The 23,085-nt window shown below is 36.4% G+C and overlaps 1 protein-coding gene across 3 annotated transcripts in view; it reads right to left on the bottom strand.

Annotated features, from left to right (window-relative positions):
- The window catches only part of Usp24 (ubiquitin specific peptidase 24), a 119,650-nt gene that overhangs the window by 71,729 nt on the left and 24,836 nt on the right, over nt 1–23,085 (bottom strand). For 2 of the 3 annotated variants that reach the window (XM_074080013.1, XM_074080014.1), the window contains exons 4-17: nt 21,975–22,118; nt 21,203–21,325; nt 15,839–15,874; nt 15,420–15,485; nt 11,988–12,053; nt 8,918–8,992; nt 8,178–8,336; nt 6,895–7,009; nt 6,614–6,717; nt 5,209–5,316; nt 4,911–5,006; nt 4,658–4,819; nt 4,410–4,457; nt 2,483–2,542 (exon numbers count right to left, since the gene is read on the bottom strand). In XM_074080013.1, the coding sequence (XP_073936114.1) occupies nt 2,483–2,542; nt 4,410–4,457; nt 4,658–4,819; nt 4,911–5,006; nt 5,209–5,316; nt 6,614–6,717; nt 6,895–7,009; nt 8,178–8,336; nt 8,918–8,992; nt 11,988–12,053; nt 15,420–15,485; nt 15,839–15,874; nt 21,203–21,325; nt 21,975–22,118 (1,362 nt within the window). The remainder of the gene's footprint in view (nt 1–2,482; nt 2,543–4,409; nt 4,458–4,657; nt 4,820–4,910; nt 5,007–5,208; nt 5,317–6,613; nt 6,718–6,894; nt 7,010–8,177; nt 8,337–8,917; nt 8,993–11,987; nt 12,054–15,419; nt 15,486–15,838; nt 15,875–21,202; nt 21,326–21,974; nt 22,119–23,085) is intronic. The other variant, XM_074080015.1, reaches the window with a different exon arrangement.

The following is a 23,085-nucleotide window of genomic DNA, read 5'->3' as shown; positions in this document are numbered from 1 at the left end:
CTCTGACTAAAGTACTTCTCAAAGCCAGAAGTTAGTGTGACAGAGTTATACCCTGTAAAAGGCTGGTTTACTAAGCACTCAACGCCTTCTGTCTTAAGTTGCATCTTAAGATAAATCTTCAAGAGAAGCTGTTAAATTTGTAGCATCACATCACTCAGGAAAAAAGCAGTTTGAGTTTTATGAAATAGGATGAGCACACAAAACTTCAACATGCATCAAAATTATACAGCTAATCTGAAAGATTTCAGAGAGATACAAAACGCTACTACAGATAATGATAACCAGTGTGCCACAGTGAAGCTGTACATAACTGGTCAACAAGAGGTTTACATTCAACCTCTGACTATGAATCTAAGTAATGATTGGTAAAAATAAGATGTAAGGTTTCATTATTTTTAGCAGAATTAATCTGAGATGCAGGCTGGAATTACTGACATCTTAGAATCACAGAAATAAGGTATATAAAGGCCAACTACTTGTAAGACTAGCTAGAATAATCTTGATAAAAGAAGTTGCAAGATGACAATGATCCAAACTGTGAGGCTAGCTGGGTATGGTGGCTCAAGCCTGTAATCCTAGCTACTGGGGGGATGGAGACTGGGAGGACTGCAGTTCACGACCAGCTTGGGCAGAAACTCGCCAGATCCCATGTCAGCCAATAAAGCTAGGCATGGTGGTGTGCACCTTTCATCCAGCAATGTCAGGAAGCTTAAAACAGGAAGCTCATGGTCTAGGCTGACCAGGACATAAACACAAGATTGTATTTCAAAAACAACCAAAGCAAAACAGGCTGGAGGTGTGGCTCAAGTGGTGTATGTGTCTGCTTAGCAAGCGTAAGGCCCTGAGTTCAAACCCCAGTACTGCAATACAAAAACAAAAACAAAACAAACAACAAAAAACTGTGACGCTTACATTCAAAATGATACCTTCCAAAAACATTACAAAAATTAGAATATAAATATGAATTAGCTATAAGCAGATATATTAAACGTATCATTATGACCAATTAAGTCAGTTATGGTTAGAATGTTTTTATTTACATGGAAAAGTATCCTTTGAAGGTAATTTATTACTTCTGATACAGTGTTTCTGAAGTTTAGCAATCAGGAAAGAGGTTATTTATTCCAATTAATCTATCACATTATATTGCCAAGTTACAAGAAAAATTTAAATTACTCTTGTCCAATTGCTAAAGATTGCGGTAACCAATTAAAATAAAAATATTTGATACTGTCTTAGAGTTGAGGTTTCCTAAGTAGAAGTTAATGAATGTTCATTAGACTCTTAGTGTTAGATAAAGCCTTAGAGGTCAACTGGCTTAACGTGCAAACTTATGTCTAAATTCTCTTTATTTTTTATTAAATTACTTCCTGGTCTCTTAGTATTTCCAGTGAGGAGGAAATACTACCTCAGAAGGCAGTGCATCCTGTTTTCAAACTGTTCTCATGATAAAGTTCACTGGCCTATCACATTAAAACATGTCTCCATGGAATTCCTTAAGAGACATGAAAAGTAAGTTGAATCAAACTTCTCTGTAACAACCCTATGAGTACTTAAGAGAATGCTTTCCTATTCTTTCTGGATTTCTCTCTTCGCAAAGCTGAATATTCCCACTTTCTCATCTGTCTTATTTTTCCAGACTTAGCCTTTTATTTAGAACCAAAATAAAAATTTTTGCGTAGCAGGGAACTTTTTAAAGGTATTTCCTCCTCTATTAACCACATCACTGTGAGACACATCTTGCTTTTATTTTGTGTTACATGTTCTGGCAAACAGAGGCAACTCAACTATGTACAGGTTGAGGATCCCTAATCCAAAATCTGAACTCTGAAATTGAAAAATCCGAGTGTAATCATCATGTTCCAAGAAGTTTTTTATTTTGGAGCATTTTGTATTTTAGAACTTTGGACTAGGGATACTCAATAAGTGACATCTATGCAAATATTCTACAATCAGAAAAACTCCCGAATCTGAAACACTTCTGGTCCCAGGGATTTCAGATAAGGGATACTCATCCTGTACAGCGAGGCTGTGGGCATCCTCACAGGGTGCAGGGAACTAAGTAAGAGGAGGGAACTGGTGCTTACAGAAAGCCTAGCAGACGCTGTGCAATGAGGTCCAAAGATAACAACTTAAGAAATGCAAACAGAACTAACTGGGTAAAGGGATTTTTTTGTTTAGTAATTTTTTTGGATGAGAACATATAAATTTTTTAATTGAAGGAAAAAAAGTGAAATAAGAGGGAAAGGGTTGGGATGGACAGTGGAAGGTATAAAAGAAGCGGAGGAAAGAAAGAGGACCAAGGGAGCCAAGGGTACCCTGGCAGAATCTACAGAAATAACGTTAAGAAATAAAAGTCAGAATTTCTGAATACAACAGTGGAACTTTAAGAGTGTCAAAAGCAGAGGGAAGGGAAACCAGTCGGGTGAACAGAGGTAGCTGAGGGTGGGAGGGGAGTAAGAGGTGGGTGATCTTGTCTTACCCTTTGCTTAGTTTCTGTGTAGCCTGGCAGGGAGACATAATCCCCAGTCAGCCCACCTTGCTGCCTGGCAGGAAAGGGCATAGCACAGAAAAACACCTTTAGTGCAGTAAATATTTCACCCCCCTGCCTGGAGCTATATCCAGAGGGCTTTGATCTTCCCACTGTCCCCCTTCAGCAATGTGTACTTTAGGAGAGTAACTGTAAAAGCACTTGGTAAACTGACAAGTGCTATATAAATATACAAGATATTTTTATTTGGAAGAGAATGACGTACACCAGAATTTCATTACTGGGAGCAGTGGGGAAATAAAAAGGAAGAATACTCCTGTCAAGTCTCACAAAACAACTCCAGAATTTTCACTATTACTTTTGGGGTTTTGTTATAAAACAACAGACATAAATGAAATGACTGCAAAGAGAAGCAATAAAGATGCAATGATGCAACTGACCACAAGAACTAGATAATGCTTAGCTATGACAAGGGAGAAATAAAGGTCCAGGATTTTCTGGTTTCAAAAGCCATTTCCGTGGAGGGAGGGAAAAGTCCCTTCAGTCTTCACCATCACATCTATAAGGAAATGTGTCTGTTGCTGAGAAGAAAAGATCATTTTTCTAGAGACCCTTTTCCTCTTCCTGTTACTACTGAAGGATCTAAACTCCTTCAATAACTTGATGAAAACCCTTCAATCATAAGGAGAGGCTGCTAAATTATCTGAGTCATTGAGCTGAGAAAATCAGAAAAATTCAAATTGCGTTTGAGTGGAAAGAGCAAGATTGAATAATTCCTTATAACCCCAGCATTACTAGCTCCAGTTTGTGAATGTCTTAAAATCTCTAAAGGTAGATCAAATGCAAGAAAATTCACTTGATTAAATTTCAGTGTCAGTGTATGAAACATAACATTGTTAAATTCTCCAACTAAATTTTATGACCAATGACCAAATACAATTCAAGAGGAAAAAAAGCATTAAGTTACCAAAGATTAGAGTCTGAAATACCAACGAAAATTAGTTAGAATTCCAGCTCCTTTAAAGAAATATCCATGAAAATGAAAATCAAGGAATGCGTTTGACCAATGAACCACTAAGTCACTAGCTCTTTACCGAAACCTTTTCTTATGTTGATAACAACGTGAAATTCAGAAAATGAAATCCCTTTTACCATTAGGCTTTAAGTTTGGTCTGGGCTACCTGAGGGCTAAGTGGGAGGACCACACTGCACTGCTCAGAGCTGCTTTAACAATGAAAGTACACTGGCCACCGTAATCATCTCTCAGAGAAGAGACATGAGGTTAAGGACTGGAGCAACAGGAGTGCTGCAATCATTACTGCTACATCTGCTAATTATTATTTACAAAGACATTCCAGAAGTTCACAGCATTAGAGGCCAGTCCTCAAAGATAGGGTTTCGACAGCTCAATCCCTCTTGTGGTTGCCATGTAGCCCTACCTTCTAAAACTGAGCACCAATGGCTGTGCACCCAAGGAATTACTGAGGAACACACCTGAACCAAGCACTTGAAAAACTACTTGCCAGCACTGAATAAACTTCCTTCCTCCCTTCTTTTTGTCTGTTATCTATGAGTGCTCCTCCATTTCTCCCAGAAGGAAAAAAAAATGGGCATAACAGTTATTCAGAATCCACTGCATTTATGAAAATTATATATACTTTAGATCTAATTTAAAAGAGGAAAGCTAAGCTAAAAGTCCTATAATTTCATAAAAATAATATAAAACTATTCTTCTCATGTGACCCTTAATTTTTTCCCTTTAAGGAAACTACCAACCTTCAAATCATAAGACATACTCATAAACATCATGCCTGTATAAGAAACACTAAACATATTATGTTAAAAATGTGATACAGCTTATTAAAGGCAATTATCCAACTAGTATACCTCTTAGTTGGTTCCATCTGCAAATTCTTACCTTAAATCCATCCTTCTTGTTTTTTTCCAAACCTGACCATTCTCCAGGCTGAAAATTCATTTTAAAAGAAATATAAGTGACTTGGCAAAAGCAATTATCTATACTTCCCAAATTTGGACTCTAAGGTTAAGAGCTTCCAGGAAAAAATTTAGTTTAATTTATATAATAGGGAGAAAAATTAATTGGCTCTAATTATTCAGTCAATACTGTTGTTCTGACAACAAAATTAAACCAAAGACAAAACCAACCCTTTTAATATCTTCTATGCACTTAATGATGTAGCTTCTTTTGATTGCTTCCTTCACTGCATACGCATCACTAAGGATTGTCAGGTGCTCCTCCAAGGCTTGCTGAATAAGGCTACTAGGCAGAGTTGGAAGATGAGCCAGTTCCCACAGCACATCTAACACCTACAATAACACCATTGTGATGAGTCAGCCAACATGCATATACAACTGTTATAAGCATTTGTAGCTACAAAAATCCATTCGATTCTCCTGCCTTTCCAGAAGTGGTCTCAAAGCGAGCTTCCCGTCCTATTCGTCCAATCAAGCTCAACAGCTTCTGTCTTACTCTGTCACTCTCAGTCTCCCAGCTCTGCACAACAAACAAACAAAACACAGGGATGGCTTTACAATAAAACTGGTGAAATTAGCTAAAACTTTAAACTTGAGCTAAAAACATTAAGAAGTAAGAAAAGTATACTTAAACTCAACTATTTGCAGGGGTAGGGGAGCTTAAAAGAGCTTAAAAAATTTTAGGAAGATTTAAAAGTAAACAAGTTTGACTGAACACATACCTTCTGGATGAGAACAAACAAATGATTAAGTTGATCTGTATTAAATTTCACAGCTGCTGCAGCAATAATAGTATGAATGTTCTCGATCACGGTAGATGATTGTCCTGACTAGAAAATGAGAGGCATTGGAATAGTTAAGTCTACTCACTGGCAGTTCATACAAGCAAGAGCAAAAATATAACAAAGATAAACTGACTCTAATCAGCATTCACTTGCACAAAAATATTGGCAAGACTACATGCAGTAACCATTATTAATGGTTATCAGCTGACCTTATTTAAATTCCTAGCAACATTAAATCTTTAAAAGGACAATGTAAAAAGAAAAAAAAAACTCCCATGAGAATCAAGCTCTCAGTTTGACATTCATTTTAAGAGAAAAATAAAATGCTTTTAAACAAGAAATTCAAACTAATTAAATTATGAGACAAATTGAGGGCCTTAGTTCAGAGTATTATCTGCCCCATCTAAAATTTTGCTTAGAAATATTTTGTGGCTTCAACTAATATTTACTGATCCTATGGTAAGCAAGCCTCTGCATCAGAGTTGTAGCTCTTACTGTCGACTTATGATTTTCATACAACCTCTGATTAATAACCTCAATCATGACACTGTAATGCCTCAATTCACCCTGTGAGAAATTTGAAGGGCAAGGAGATATTTGTAAATTCAATTTTTAAAAAATTTCTCAGTCTCTATTATGCACATATAATTCTTCACTGAACCTAGTGGGGACACATAATACAGGTATCATGGTCTCTACTCTTCAGTCTTGTGTGGATTCAGTAAGGATACTCACAAAACAACATTATATGAAGGTATTCAACAAAGGCCAAGAAAGGGGAGGTAAAATCTATGGGCTCGAGAAATGTTTTGTTTTCTGTTTTTAAATTTTGCTTCTAACTTTCTGTAGTTTGCTCTGTAATACTATCCTGGGACCCTGCCAACTATACTTCTGTTACATTCTGCTAGTGAGGGGCAATGGTGGGAGATGAGAAAGTAGGAAGAAGGAAGGAGTGTTTCTGGCTCAGTATTATTGTCACCCTCATTTATTTGATCAAATAGGAAAAATGACTAGTGAAAAATAATAAACAATATAATGGACAACAATACAATGAAAACAACAAATCTATTCCTAGCTCTGCCACTAACTGACATACAACCTTCAGGAAGGCTTTTAATTATTAAATTGAAGAAATGAGAACATTAGACTAGATCAGGAGTTTGAAACTTATGGGAGTATGGAACCCTTTTTGCATATGCAATCTTAATAAAAACTCCAAACTGTAAAATAGACTAGGTAAAGCAAGACAGAGGTCCCAATCCTCACCCTCTCCCCACCTTCTTCCCTCTCCTATAGTCTTAAACATATCAGGAAAAGAAAAAAATAATTCTGATCAACTTACCTGTATCTTCCAAATTTTAGTGAGCTCATCTAAAGACAATTTACTGCCCAAGAGTTCAATAATTCCCTTTATGCGGTCACAGTACTGTGCTTGATCTATGTTGCCTAACAGAAGAAACACCAGAGAAGAAGCCAGATACTGTGAGTGCCAACGCGCTATGACTATTAATTCAAAGCAGTACAACGTGCTGTGAGACTACAGACTAGCACAAAGAAACGATGCTGCATCTTAAATGAAATTATATTACTTAAGTAATTTTTATTTCTTTGAAAGCAACTTACCTTCCAGCGCAATTGACAGAACTGAGTTTTCAACTAGCCAATCTAATAATCTATCTGTATCAATAGCATTCTTCACAGATTTGGATAATGTGCTATCTTCTATTAGTTTGGTTACCTAAAAATGACATGATTATTGCAATGGAACATAATATACACAATCAAAATCTTCATACACACATATAATCTGTAATTTTTATACTTACAGTATAGAATGAAAATTAGCCAAATATATCAAAAGCCAGTTATTAGAAGTAAAGAAACGACTAATTATGATGTCCCTTTAAAAGAACACGGAACCATTTTAATAGTTCCCACTCTATGGACCACTGTTGAAACAGCTTAGTAATGAGCATCTAAACCAAACTTCAATCAGGACTTGTCCTCCAAATTTTATAGCTGGAACTAGAAACTGTTAGTCCTTCTATTGTGATGGGAACAGGAAGGTATGAAACGTGAGAGCTATCAATGGCCACTATATTCACTATATAAAAGTGAAGGTAAAGAAGGACTGAGGCCAATGAGCTCAGAAAAGTAGAGACAAGACTTGGAAAGCTTCTTGGCTGAGCCAGGTTTCAAATTCTAATTCATATGTGTCCTTGCCCTTTCATGGTCTGCTATTTAATCTTTCATTCATATGAAACAGTACAGTCTCCTTCTAATAAATTCTTCTTTTGGCCAAAAATGGCTCAAGATGAGTTTATTTCACTTACAGCCAAGAATTTGAAGGGGGGAGAAATGACCCAAACATTGTATGCAAATATGAATTAAAAAAAAAAAAAGAATTTGAACTAACCCAAAACTAAAAGAAAAACAGTTGGAATTATAATTGGATTATATCAACTCCACTGGGCATTCATCAAATTTAACTACATTGTTTGCGTGGCTCTAGTACAAAGTTTAAGTTACAGAAGATTATTCTTGGCACTCTGCTTAGATCGACACTGTCATAGTCATTTTGGTTTTGTCTTAACATCAGTTAGAAGACAGAGTAAACTCATACCTAAAATAAAATAAAAGGAAATGTCCTCAAGTACACTTTAATCTATATATTACAAGGGATTACACTGTAGGAAATTTCATAAGAAACTACATATATCAGAGAACAAATTTTGAAATACATGTAAGACTTTTCTAACAGACAATTATAAACATATACACCATTTTCTACATATTCATGATTCTTTTTATATGATTATTCTTTGTGCCCCAAATTAATATATTAATAATGACAAGTTCTGACAGGACCTAAGATGCCTGTGTCTAGAAACAAATGGAAAACTTACTTCTTTGAGGGAATTCATTTTAGCACTAAAATGTGGTGATTTCAGCATGCGTAGTAGGATGTCAAGTCGAAGGTCATCCACAATTGTCACCAGATCCGGTTGGAAGCGCATGCAAAGTAGCTTAATGGCAGACAAGAGCTCAGGGATGCTAACCAATCTCTTATTTAATAAAAATATAAAAAGAAGAACTGTAAAAACATTCTGATCTCAGTTCTCACAACACACACAAGAATACAGGGTTAATAATAGTCTGGAGATACCACTTATTTTACATAGCCAATTAACTACATTTTGCTTCTAAATAAAAATTTACCACACTGGTGAGCAGCAAAGGGAAGGAAATGGTCCTGTGAGAAATTCCAGGTGGCTAAATCATGTTACATGTTGTAAGTGCTTTAAACAACTCCAGTCAAGCTTCTTTTAGTACTACGTTATTTTAAAGGATCTTCTACTATATTTCTTGCAATACCATTAAAGTCATGTTAGTAAACTAAATTCTGAATGGTGTCACTTGCTGGGAATACTATATCCACTCTACTGACTGAGGATAACACCAAACACTGCCATTTCAGAAATACCATTTTCTTTGTTTTTTTTGGTAGGAAATCTAAAACTAATTCCATGTGAATCTTACATGACCAGAATGTAAAGATCAATGGTATGGGAACCTTGTCAAGTCCTGGCTCTGCTTTCATGAACTAATTGGCTCTAGAGCCCACCTGGCTGGAGGTAGAATTTACCTTGTCCTTGAGGTCTTTCTCCTCTACGCTCCGCACATCCTGGATTGTAGTAAGAATGACTGGGTCTAGCATGGGCTGTTGAAATAAAACGCCAGTTAATATAATCTCCTGAATCTGCCCAGGAGTAAGAGGAGCTAGTTCGCCATCCACCATTCACAAGGGAGAGGATGCAAAGAAAAATATGAATTTTACTATTAGTGCCACAACTAATTAATACCATTCCAGTATCCCTTAACTGACTCAGCTTCTTTACCATAATTTGAGTGCAGTTCCTGTCGTTGCATTTAATGAGTAATTTGAAGAACAACTTAAGACATGTAGACTAACTTTTAAAGCATTAAGCAGAAGTATGATTAACCTTTTAATAGATATTTCGCATTTAACCTTATAAAATGAATACAAGCTCAAAATATACTGTCATAAAACTCCTTTTGCTTGATGATATGAGTAAGGCCTACAGGTAAGACTTATGACACATTGCTCCAGAATGGCGTAACACAGATAACTAACTCTAAACAGCACGTGAGAAGTGGTAAAAAAATATCAGCTAGAGCTAAATTACCACTTCCATATAAGTAACATAATTTAAAAAGCTTAGTTGGTGAGGAAAACAGACAATATCTGGCTGTCAGAACCAAGAATACATCAGTAGCAAATTATAATGACATCAGACAATTATCCATGTAGAATTTCTTCATCTACATCTATGCCTATTTTATAGGAAGGACTGAAGGCTGTTACAATTAAGAGGTGAGTCAGTGCTCTTTGTCAGCATGTGTTAGGCCCTGTTAACTTCTCACTGCAACCGAGATAGGTAATATTATCACTCATCTGCAGGTGGAGGAACAGAGGCACAGAAGTTAAATAAGTCTTCTACAGTTACACAAGTAACAAGTGATGGAGACAATTGCTAATTTATGTCAAAGAACACATCACAGTATGAATTTATTTGTAACTGAATTTAAGTCTGGGCAAGTTGGTATAAAAAAAAATAAAGACGACATCATACATGCTTCTCTTTTGTTTTGGAGGAACTGGGCTTTGAGCTTAAGGCTCTGTGCTTGCAAAACAGATGCTCTACCATTGAGCCACACATCCAGCCCTATATATGCTTCTTACTTTAATATTTCTTATTCTTTTTAAAGTACACCCTGCATATATACATATAAATATGATCTATAATTTCTAAACAACTGAATTATTTAGCAGCTAGAATATTTATGCTGAATACATCTAAAATCTAATCTTCAGCTTGATTATTAAAGTCAGTTATTAAATTAATATTTATAACTAAAATCTGTTTATAATTTAAAATTAAAAGTCAAATTACTTTGCCTCTTTATGTCTTAGTATTTTTAAAAAGTTTAAAATAAAGAATGAAGAAAATGTGAACAGTCATCCTATCTCACTTTAAAAATCTTAAAATATATCACTTGAGACGATTATCTCCAGTTCTATCCATTTTCTGCAAAGTACATAATTTTTCTTTTTTTTCTTTTTTCTTTTATTATTCATATGTGCATACAAGGCTTGGTTCATTTCTCCCCCCTGCCCCCACCCCCTCCCTTACCACCCACTCCGCCCCCTCCCTCTCCCCCCCACCCCCTCAATACCCAGCAGAAACTACTTTGCCCTTATTTCTAATTTTGTTGTAGAGAGAGTATAAGCAATAATAGGAAGGAACAAGGGTTTTTCATAATTTTTCTTTATGGCTGAGTAGTTGTGTGTGTGTGTGTGTATGTATCTGCATATAAAATATTTTCTTTATCCATTTATTGGGTATTGAGCATCTTGGCTGATTTCACAGTTTGGCTATTGTGAACACAGCTGAAAGACACATGGATGTGTAATATTTCTCTTATATATTGAATTAGACTTCTTTGCACAGATGTCTAAGAGTAGCATGGTGCAATCATAAGGACAAATATTGCATGTTCTGGCTCATTTGTTGAACCTAGACCTCAAGTGATGATTATGAAAATTGGACACAAATATAGAAGTGGAATTGTCTATAATGGGGGATGAAAGGAAAGAACACCGAAGAGTGCAGAGGAGTGAGGTATGCTGTGTATGCATACGTATGAAGAGAGCATAATGAAACCCACCAAACACTGTTTGAAACAGGGGTCAGGAATGGAAATACAATGGAGGGGAGGGGGTGCAGTGCTTCAAAGTACAGGGTACATATACATGGAATGATTATAATGAACGCCCCTCATATTACTAATGTGTGCTAATTCAAAAATAAAAAATTTTAAAGAATCTTACATTATTACCTTGATATTTAAAAGAGCAGCTTACATTTAGAAATGGCAAAAAATTTCCAGTACGTACTGAAAGTGCAGTATCGCCCTGATTAAAATGACTCTTAAGTATATATAGCATTGGAAAGAACAGTGCAGAGAAACACTGCTCCCAAAGGACTAAATTATGCTTTCAAAACAGTTTATGGTGATCTCTAAAAATCTATGTTAAAAGTTACAGGTTTCACAGACTTAATTTATAAAGAAAATAATAAAGGTATTCAATGTTACATTTTGTTCAATAAAGCTTGTCAGCTGAAATGGAAATGAACAAAGTTTAATTTGCCTTTAGCATTAGAAAATTAGATACCATAGCTTTGAACATTCTCTGACTTGTTGGACTTGCAATTCTGCAGAGGCAAGAAAGTAAAGCTATTATTCAGAAGTGAGTGACTTCGCTAGTAGACAAGCCTGACTGACTGGCAACACTGATCTAATATAACCCATAATGGCAATGAACCTGAAACAATCCTGTAAGGAGGCCTACTTTATAAGTAAAATGAAGAAGAAATTAATTTGACAAAATTATTGATTAAAAGTAAATCAGCCTTCTCAACTGTCAGCAGTCTTTAGACTTTGAATTATTAGACATTTTAATTATGTTTTATTATGTTCTGACAATATTTTTTTTTAAAGAACAATTATTTTGAAAAATAAAGAGTTACTATGGATTGAAGCATCATCCTGAATAATCTCAAAAAGAGAAAATTATTCCTGCCTGCATGTCAGATTGTTTTGGGCAGTGACAATATATGGCTTAATCCTACCTGCACGACTGGAGAGTTCAGGTACTCTGCACACACTCCTAAGGGCTGTATCAGTGCTGAGACGGCCTAGAAAAAGGCAGTGAAGAAATGTGAAAAGGTTTTTACCTTGCAAAAAATCAAATCCAAACAGCGATTTAAGTCATGAATGAATGACTAGATAAGCTAAATTCTGGGACAGAATTTAGATTTGAGTGGAGGACTGGATAAAATGACTCTGAAGTTCGTAATACTGAATAGTAAAACAATTTTTTTGAAAAGAAAGTTTGGGGAGGGAGTGAAATATGCCTTTAATAAAAAACCAACTTAGGCTTATTTGAAGAAAATTATGAAACTTTATGGAAATACTTGACAAAAGACCCAAATAAATGAGGGAGATATTGTGTTCCTGAATGGGAAGTACCAGTATTGTAAAAATGTCAATTCTCTATGCACTGATCTATACAGTTCATATCATTCAAAACATGCCCTAAGTGGGATTTTCCATAGGAAGACCTGACATGTTGACTACATTCAAAAAAATAAGAATGTAAGAACAATCAAGAAGATTCTAAAAAACACTAATACTGGACAGAAGTGGCCCTGACAATAATTAAAACAATGGAAAATTAGTACTGAAATAGTCTAAAGAGTGAATTAATGACTAGTACAAATGTCCAGAAACAAATTCATTTACACATGGAACTCTGATACATGACAAAACCAGCAAACATACACAGTAAGAAAAAGAGGAATTAGTCAGTAGAGAATCTTACAATTGGTTGCCTACTTGAAAGGAAATAAAATTGATTCCTATCTTATACAATATATAAAAATAAACTCAAGAGCTTATGTATTAAATAGGTAACCATTTCCAGGGGTGGGGGTAGGTATGTGTTCAGGGGTGAGGCAGAAGGACAGGCAACTTTTATTTTTTAGGTAATACAGGTATTTTTAACTGGTGAGACAGTAAATGATAATTTTTCTCCAGTGTTTTTCAAATTCAAAAATATATGACTTTTACTCAGTCTTGTCATATCATATGGCCTAAATTTATTCTGGGACATAGCTGCTGCCTTCTTAATTAGTCAAAAATTTTAATTATAATTATTTGCTAAAATAAGTTTCAACCTCTCAATCTTTTTCTCTGATGCCTAGGTTTATCAATTTCTCAATATAATGTAAACAATGAAAACCTCCATCAGCTGCAACTAATAACACAGTCTAGTGGGATAATCCTGGAAGCGCCTTCAATTTTATGACATTTAATCTAGGGTCCTCTGTGCACATCCTTAGCCGATTTTCATTCCAGCAGGCTAGAAATCTGGGGATGCTCTAGTTGTTTGTTTTAAAATAAATCACTTTCTAGACTGACTGCCCCACTCCCTTTTTGATTTTTTTTGACATGGGGGCTAGCTATGTAGCCTAGACTGCCTTCAGCTTGAAATCCTCCTGCTTCTGCCTCCTGAGTGCTGGGATTACAGGTACGAGCCACCTTGCCTGACTAAGTGTTTTAATACTTTTGAGAAATAAAGTTAATTTCTGATATTGCCCAATGATCTAAATAATCAGTTCTTGAGAAACAAGTAAGCTGTATAAAACCCTGTTTCTGAAGAAACACTACCTATTATCTTCTAAGTGAATAAAGTCATTTTCAACATAGACAATAATCAGTTGGGTCAAAATGATAGTCCAACAGCCTAAGTAACTGCCAGAGAAGGAAGAGGCTCCCCAGCCAGTGTCAATGACCTTGCTGACATCTGGTCTTTTAAGATAAACCCATATCACACCAACAGTCTCTCTCCCTGACCAATGCTCTGCCCTCATCCAAAGTGGAACTGGGAGGGCTGATGGAGTGACTCAAGTGGTGGAGTGCCTGCCTGGCAAGTCTGAGGCCCTGAGTTCAAACTCCAACACCACTAGTCCTCTCCACCCCCCCCCCGGCCCACACACACAACACACAACGAAACAAAGCAAGCTGGACAAAACCAGATGGATAATTCTTGCCCTGTTTAACCCTAAAATAACCTTTTGGGCTGGAGAGATGGCTCAAGTGGTAGAGTGCCTGCTTTGCAAGTATGAAGTTCAAACCCCAGTTCTACCAAAAAAGAAAAAAAAAAAAAAAAAAAGAAAATTAAGAGGAACTAGGGGACACAATTAGTCATGGTCCCACAGAAACAACTTTTGCTCCTCTGGGCATAATTTGCAACAAATAGGTATATTATTTTACCACATCATTTTCTGCATTGATCAAATTATAGCAGGTAGCAGTGTTTTACACATGCCAAGTACATAATAAATAGTTTTAAACAGTACAATTAACTAGATTAACAGAATAAAGTTCTCTTAGATACGAACAGATCAGCAGTCTGTAAAAAATTAAAGATAAAGTTATTTGCCTGACCACAAGGTTAAATTCTTTAAGAAAATGAAGTTGAGAAGAAAAGATAATGGTAGTATACATGAGGAATGATGCTAAACTTGCATTTATGGATGACCCTTTGCTATCTGTAAGTTCTATAATACCAAAAAGCTTACTGAACAAACTTGTTAAAAATATTTTTATTTGTGTTTAATCCTATGCAATAAATTCTGACTTAGTCATTTAATTGAGTCGCAAAATTGGCATGCACACATATGCCTGCCACATATAGCAACTATCTATAAGTAGTAAGATAATTTCATGTATCCATTTCCATCACAAATTAAGACTAAAAATATGATAGGCAAAAGGAAAATGTAAGGTTAAAAATCACAAACACCCTACATGGAAATTTGGTTTTGACTAAGAGTTATCACAACCATCAAATCTATTCCTCTAAAGACTAACTTTACTGCAATCATATGGTATTATCCTGAAGAGCAAATGTGTGTGAGCTTTTAAACTCTGAGCAACTGCCATCAAGTTAGCACTTAATGCTTTTGGGTTAAAACATGCTCTCCAGCTGATGCTTTCTTCCAGTTGATTATATTCCTGCCTGACCCTACTACGTATCAAGGGAAAGACTAGTCAGTCCCAGCCACGGGAAGACATGCACCACAGTTGCCTTCACATAGGTTGAGTCGGAAGAAAAAGGAACTCTAGCTAAGCTTGTGGAAGCTATCAGGACCAATTACAACGACAGGATGAATCCACTGTCACTGTGTGGCAACATCCTGGGTCCAAAATCTGTGGCTTGCGTTATCAAGCTGGAAAAGGCAAAGGCTAAAGAGCTTGCCACTCAACTGGGTTAAATGCAGAAGGTTAGAAGCTGGCTGGAGGAGTGGCTCAAATGGTAAAGCGCCTGGCTAGTACACACGAGCACCTGAATTCAACCCCCTAGTACCACCAAAAAAAGTGGAATATTAGGTTCACTATACATGAAAATAATAAGAACTGTCCTTCCTCACAACAACAACAAAAAACAAGACAAAAAAACTACACAATAAGTACAAACAGTGAGTGACTGAACTCACCCCAAGTTCTATATCTTCTGAATGCAGTTTGGTTTGAATTGCTGCAAATCCACCTAATTCTCCAAACTAAAAGGAAAACAGGCACAAATTAATTTTGAAAAGCTATACATTAATGACTTTAGCAAGGAACTAAGGCTACATATTATCACTGTGCTTTATAATAGTGGTCTTGAGAAAATCACCAGGAAGGTAATTCTAATATTCCTGTGGTATACTGCAGATGTGCCAAGTGCAAAAGCTGTTGAGGGTCATCTATATATACCACATATACACGAAGAAGGAAACTATAAACTGCATCTCCCTAGGAAAATATTCTGATTATTCCCTGTAGCTGTCATTTGTTTAAAATACCCAACTCTGGAAAATGTCATTAGAAAATGGAAAAGATACTATAAGACCATATTAGTAAAAGTATATACCTTATTTACCAAGTCCACAACCCATCCATGAGGCTCCTGTGAGGAGGAAAAAAAAAAAATCAAAATTGAGATGGCAATATAAAAACTTCCCACTGACTCTGGCATTTCTTGTATCTTAAATGAGAAGTCAGAGGAAAAAAAACCTAAAATTTGAAAATTACTTTGAAAGATTTTGCAAATATTTATTAATGTAAGACTTTGATATTACTGTACACAAATTTTTGAAGTCACCAAAGTCTGAATTCTGGTGGAACTGTCACAATGTGGAACATTTATATGCATTCTGGGGCAGCTGAGAGCTGTTGTTTAAGCTCTCCAAGGAGCAGGATGCCTTGAGTTGAATTCTCTAAGAAAGTTATATTTTAGAAAATAAGAATTATTTACCCAAAGAGTAGTAACTAAAGTTTTAGTCTCAGCTGTATCATTAGTTCCCTTAAGCAAACTCTTTCTTTTCTCCTCATCTTCCTCTTTCCTTTCTCAACTCTCACAGTTCTAGGAGCTGGATTAGAAGAGATGTGATACCTGCTTTTATAGCGTTCATATTCCAGCAGAATTAACAAAACTAAGAAAATCACTACAGACATAAGTAGTGCAGGTTATACTGAGTCCCATAAAAGAAAAAACACAAGGTCCTCAAAAGAAATACTGAAGGCACCTTCTCTAATTAGGGCGATCTGTGGTCACAAAAGATCTCTAAGGGACAGTCTCTAAGGTAAAAGTTAAAGGATAACACAGATTTAACCATTCAAAGAACAATGTACACAGAGAGGCTGCAATGGCAAAGGTTGTTTGAAGAAGACAGAAAAGAGTACACTGCCTGAAAAACTAAAAGAAAACTCTCCCAGCTATGGGACATGGTAAGCCAGAGAAGAGAGGCACAGATGACACTGCAATCAGATCATGAAGAAACTGGCTGGGACTAGAAGGAGAGCAACACAAATGTTTTGACAAGAGAGGGCTGCTCAAGATCACTCCTGCAGTTCTGCTAAAAATGGAATGAAAGAATGGGAGAATGGGAAGCAGTCATGTACGACCAGTTAGAAGACTGCTGCAGTAACTGGTGCTGGACAGGTGCTATGTGGGGCAGGATGGTAGCAGGACACTAGGGATATATTTACAATTAAATCAAAGAAACTATTTATGGTCTGGATATGAGGAATAAGAAAAACGGATGAATTGTGACTGATGCCTGTAGTTTTGGGCATAGATTCCTAGGTAGATGGTGATGTTATTCAGGGAGAGGAGAAGAATGAAGGTTGAAAGGCATACCAAGTTCCACTGTAGGTACATGAAGTTTGAGAACTCTGTGGCAACCAAAGGAGATGACTTCAAGTTTGCTGTGTTTACAGAAGTGGTTTGGGCTATAGATAAATTGGAAAGTTATCAGCATAAAATGACTTCATTTATTCATCGATTGATTGGTCGTTCTGGGGATTTAAACTCAGTGATTTTATGCTCACTAGGTAAGTGCTCTACTACTTAAGCCATGCTCCCAGCCTTTTTGCTTCAGTTATTTTTCAGACAGTGCCTCATGCTTTTTGCTTGGGCAAGTCTTAGACTGTGATCCTCCTATTTATGCCTCCTGCATGGACCACCACAGTGGGGTTGTTTGTTGAAATGGGGTCTCACTAACATTTTGCCTGAGCTAGTCTTGCACCATGATCCTCCTCATCTCCAATTCTTGAGTAGCTGGGATTATGGATGTGTATCACCATGCCCAGCACAATATAACATTTAAGACCATGATAATGGAAGATACTTCTTAGAGAAAGTATAAAGGCCTGAATAAAAGCTTTATAGTGGGGAAGGAACCAACAAAGGAAACGTGGCTTAGGGGGTAAATAGAAAAGTAAGAGACTAGAATGTTCTGAAAGTCAAGGAAGACACAGACTCAAGGAGGTAGCAACTATGACTAATGGTATAGGTGGAGTTTGACTTCCCATTGAAACATGGAGGCTGTGGTACCTTAAGGAGAATGAGTTCAGTGGATAGTAGGAAAAGGAGGCAGGATAGAATGCCCTGAAGAGAGAAAGGGGACTTTATTCTGGTTACCCTACACAGCTCTCCAACAGAGAATGATACTGCTAGATAAAAACATTAAAGAAATAATGTTTAAAAACATACATATACAGCATGATTGGCAATAAAAAGCAAGGACAAAGAAGGACTACTGGTGGTAAGACAACTCTGGAGCCTGCTGTCACTGCACAGGTACCTATAGAACCGTGATGACCTCAGTTTCCATCTTTGTGAAAAAAAGGGACAGAGTCAAGGCAGGGAGATGCAGAAGAGACTGTCACACAAAGCTGGAACCTAAAGAACTACACCCATAGTATAAGGTGAACCGAAAAATTTACATGCAGAAGGAAAAACCAGGAAACCTGCCTACTTTGACATTGGTACTGGATAGAGGGGAGAACAAAATTCTCTAAGAATGTGTAACCACAGAATTACCCTTGTATGGCATTGCTGCTCAAATTCACACTAACTTTATGGTCTGGAAAAGCTTACTGTACACAATTTTGGGAGCAAGTCTATGTTTTGACGGAAACCAAGATTTAATCTAAAAGTTCTAGACTATAGTGCTTCCAGGTGCCTGGAAATAGTAAAAGTAAATTCTTTTTGGAGGAAAAGAACTTTCAACTTATGCCTCAAAACAACCACACTACATTAAATTCTAAGACACATGAGTTCACAGAAAAACAAATAATTAAGTATAAATGCATTTCTATAATACACACACACAAAATAAGCAGAATCAAACCTATAGATATAAGACACAGAATACAAATTAAGCATTAAACAAACAGGATTAAAACTATGAGTCAAGAATAGGAGATAATAAAAAAATGACTAAATAGAGCCAGCTGTGGTGGTTCACCCCTGTAATCCCAGCCCTTGGGAGGTTGAGGCAGGAGGATCACGAGTTCCAGATGATCATGAGTTCCAGGCTAGTCTGGGCTACACAGCAAGATCCTGTCTCAAAAAACAAACAAAATGAAAAAACAAAACAGCAATTTATAAAAAATAAAAAATATAGTAACTGGGCTTGGCATGTTGGGGCATACCTGTAATCCCAGCAACTTGGGAGGTGGAGGATCAGTCCTAGGCTGGCCTGGGCAAAAGCTCAACACCCTATCAAAAACAAACTAAAGCAAAAAGGGCTGGGGGCATGGTTCAAGTAGTAAAGCACTTGCCTAACAAGCACAAGGCCAGTACCACATTTAAAAAAATACCAAAACTGAAGTCAAAGACTTAAATGAACAGATTAATAGCAAAATCATACAAATAGGAAAAAAAAAGTAAAGTGGACAAGAGATCTGGAAAAATATTACCACTAATGCAGCATAAGGAGACAAAAAGATGGAAAATATGAGAGTGGTTAAGGGACATGGAGGACTGAATGAGAAAGTCCAACATATATAATTAGAGTTCTAAAAGAAGACATGAGAATCAAACTGACAGGCATTAAAGAGGAAGAAGAGATCTCAACACACACCAAGGGAAAAAAGCCAACTTTTCAACAGCAATAATCAAGACCAAGATAGTGAAATGGTATTTTTAATATTCTCACAGAAAGTACCTATCAATCCAGAACTGAAAACCCACTGAAAAATTCTTTTAAGCAATGGGAAACAGGGTTGGCAGAGTAGCTTAAGTGGTAGAGTGCCTGCCTAAAAAGCATTGAGTCCCTGAGTTCAAACCCCAGTACCATCAAAAAAAAAAAAAAAAAAGAAACAAACAAACAAAAGAAATGGGAAATAAAGTTGAGTTTAGGTCACTAAAAACAAAGATGACACTAGCGGATACTTACTAAAGATACTGAAATTCAGGTTTCGTTTAGTTACTAAGTTAAAAATTTAGGGTAGTCACTGAAAGAATTGGAGGAGAGGACCTGGAATCCTTCTTGAGGCATGGATGTAAAGGGTAACCATGCTGAAGCTACAGAGAAGTCATATTAAAGGCAGACTATTCAGAGATGGAAAATACTAAAGCATGCTGAACATAATGGGAATGATTCAACAGTGAGGAACAGATTGAGGACCCCAAAGAAGGAATAGAAAACCTATGGAGCAAAATGCTTGATAAGGCAAGAGAAGAGGGATCTCAGTGGGGGAGAGAATTCTCCCATTTGATAAGAAGAGGAAATACAACAAAGACTGATCATTTGTGGTCTCAGCAGTAGAAACTGAATGTCTGCTGAGCACATACTATAGTGAAGCACAACATTCAGTGCCTTCATGCCATTTAATACATTCTGAAGAGAAGAGTTTACATTTTTGGGAGATAGTTCTCTATGTGGCTTAAAAAAGCAGACTCTGGAGCTTGATTTTTGAGTTCTTCTACCCAGGTATTTGGGCTTGGGCAAGTATGTAACCTGTCTCAGTTTCTCATGTATGAAAGAGGGGTAAAAATAGTACTGACCTCAGAGTTACTGTGGGATTAAATTCCAAAGTACATATTCACTACCCTTGTCACTCAGCTCTTATCTCCTCTTTGGAGTACTGCTTGACCACCCCCCCAAGGTCACCACTCCCTCCTCTGTATTCTATACACAGTATATTATGATTGCACCTATTGTTTATTATACTGTAATATTGCTTTCATATTTCCTCTACTGCACTCTAAGCTAGGAACCCTACTGTATAACTTCTTGTATTAAAGATGAGGACTATTGGTTTATATCTCTAAAACTTAGAAAAATGCCACACACACAGTAAATGTTCAATAAATGGCTGTTAAACCAAACCTCTGCTAAGACAATGGACAAGTTTACTATTGACTAAATTTGACTTCTTTCAGCTGTTTTTCAAAACACAGTGTTTTAACTACGGGATTGTTTAGATTATGCACTACTTGTGGCATAAAGTTACCTTCCATATTGCCAGAGGTATGGGTCAAGCAGTAGTGTCTGAAAACCAAGTGCAAAGCCCTGAGTTCAAACCTGAATACCTCACCAACAATAAATAAATAAATAATAATAATCATTAAAAAAATACTAGTTCTGGGCCTGAAAAGGAAAAAGTTTCAATGCTCATGGAGTTTTAAAGAAAATTATGAGAGACAACTAGCTGCTTTTGTTAGGTACGAATAGTTATTTCAAATGCTCTAGCCTCTCAAATATCTCTTAGAAATTAGGACACTAATTAAACTGAGTTTCTGATAATCCAATTTGTAGAGCACTAAAGTTGTTTCTTATTTCACTGAATATAATTTCAAATCTATAAAATTCTTCATGATATGACTTGTACTATCTGCACACATTTTAAACAATTCTATGAATCACATGGAATACTTGTCATTTTTATAGCACTGAAATCTTTTTTAAAATATTTCTTTATAAAAAGATAAAACTATGTTTACCTTTTGGAAAGTAGATACAGGAGAAATTGCAAACATATTTCCTTCTCCAAACACTTCTGCCCAATTCCTCTGAGACACTTTCATTCTGTTTTTAAAATGGTATTCATTATCAGGATTGAAAGCCTAGAATGAAAGAGAACAGAGAAACGTTACTATCTGTTTCTATAGCAACACACTACCACTAGGAAGGAAGATAAAATACAGCCTTGGACTTCTTCACTAATAAGCTGCTACCAAGTAAAGCATGATCTGGCTAGCAGAGGTGCAAAGGACTGCTATGTGCTCCCCTGGCCTGCTGATGTTCACCCTGGGGGAGAGGAGGAGCTAATGGGATGGGAAATCTGACTCCAGGCAAGGTGATACCACTGCCCCAGAGGCACAAGGGCTGACACAGGTAGAGCTGGGCAGCAGAGGCAGTGACGACAGAGGTTAGGAGAGAAAGGCATGAATGGGGAAAAGGCAAAAGCCAATCAACATGAACATTTTATGAAAATATTTAAGATGTGAATAATCAGGGAGAGGCACAGTAAAGATAAGTCATCATTTTATGACCTGAAAAGTCCATTAAAGTTAGAAAAGTATTTCAAACACAAAATACATGGTGGCTATTGTGCTGTTAAAATAAAATAAAAGCAAGGAATCCCAACTACTAAGTATCTTTAGTAATAAAATCATTATCACCCATTATTAATTAATTACAAGTCAAATAATAGCAAGTGTTTTAAACAAAATCAAAACAAAAAGAAAGTACTTTATTTTACAGATACTATACCATTGTAAGCACACCCAGGAGACCAATGGGAATTGGATCTTGTTTTATTCTCTCTGCAACCAGTTCTATTAATAGCATCAACATGTTGTAGATTCCCTCATGAATTTCAGTACCCCACTTGTGAACAGCACTTGATGTCAGGAGCTACAAAAACATGAAGGGGAAATCTAGAGACTAAGTTGAAAAAAGAAAAGAAATCTACAGTGTATCAGGTCAAACTCAAATCATCAAGAGTGTGACCAAAATGCTTTTTTCATGAAAATGACTTAAAAAACCCATAGCTGCAGCTTTTCATTTACTTCATCATTTACTTCAAAGTTAACACAAAGTTTTGTTGTTTTGTTTTTGAATTTTAATTTCCTTGGGATTACAGGCATGCATCACCACAGCTGATCTGGCTTCATGTTTTTGTAAAATGTCTAACCCAGAGGGAAATACTATATAATAAAAAACCTCATCTTGGCCATATTGAGAACGCCTTAAAAAGAGCAGCCTGAGAGAGTAGTTGCAGAGTCTCAGTTCCAGATTCTCTAAATACCAATTAGCTACAGTTACTTGCTCAAATACGCAAAAATCCTAAGACTGATTTTACATAAAGCAGTTGAGTTACTATTTTTTGCAAGAATTTTGTTTGACAACATACTCCTCTTACACTTAAAAATTAAAACACAAACAGAAGTAGATTAACAAGCTTCATATGAGTCCAAAATAGAAACATGTATGCATTAGCCACTACTCTGGTGTCATCTCATTTGTTCATCTTTCACTTTGAAAATGCAGTTCGACAACTTCCTAGAAGACATGGGCAGCAGCCTGTGGGGAAGGTATATATAGATTTAAACCTATTTACTGTGGCCAAATCAAGATTATTTTCTCTGCTTGAATATACTAGTAAAGAATCCAGGCTGGCCAGAAGACGAAAGAAATGCAACAAAGCTACTTCTGTGCACCTTATTCACACAGCAGTTATTTTTCATGCCCTTGTGTCTAAAACATTTGAGGCAGTTTGTAAGAAAAGACTGAGGAAGATGGGAGGAAAAAATGGTCATCATACCAGGAAGTACAGCCAAGGAAAGTTCCAAAAACATTAAATCCTACTGAGTTTTCTGGA

Source organism: Castor canadensis, chromosome 7, assembly GCF_047511655.1.
Source record: "Castor canadensis chromosome 7, mCasCan1.hap1v2, whole genome shotgun sequence".
In the NCBI taxonomy this organism is placed as follows: Eukaryota; Metazoa; Chordata; class Mammalia; order Rodentia; family Castoridae; genus Castor; species Castor canadensis.
Note: the sequence above shows the minus strand (reverse complement) of the source record. Positions and strands in the feature narration are given on the sequence as shown.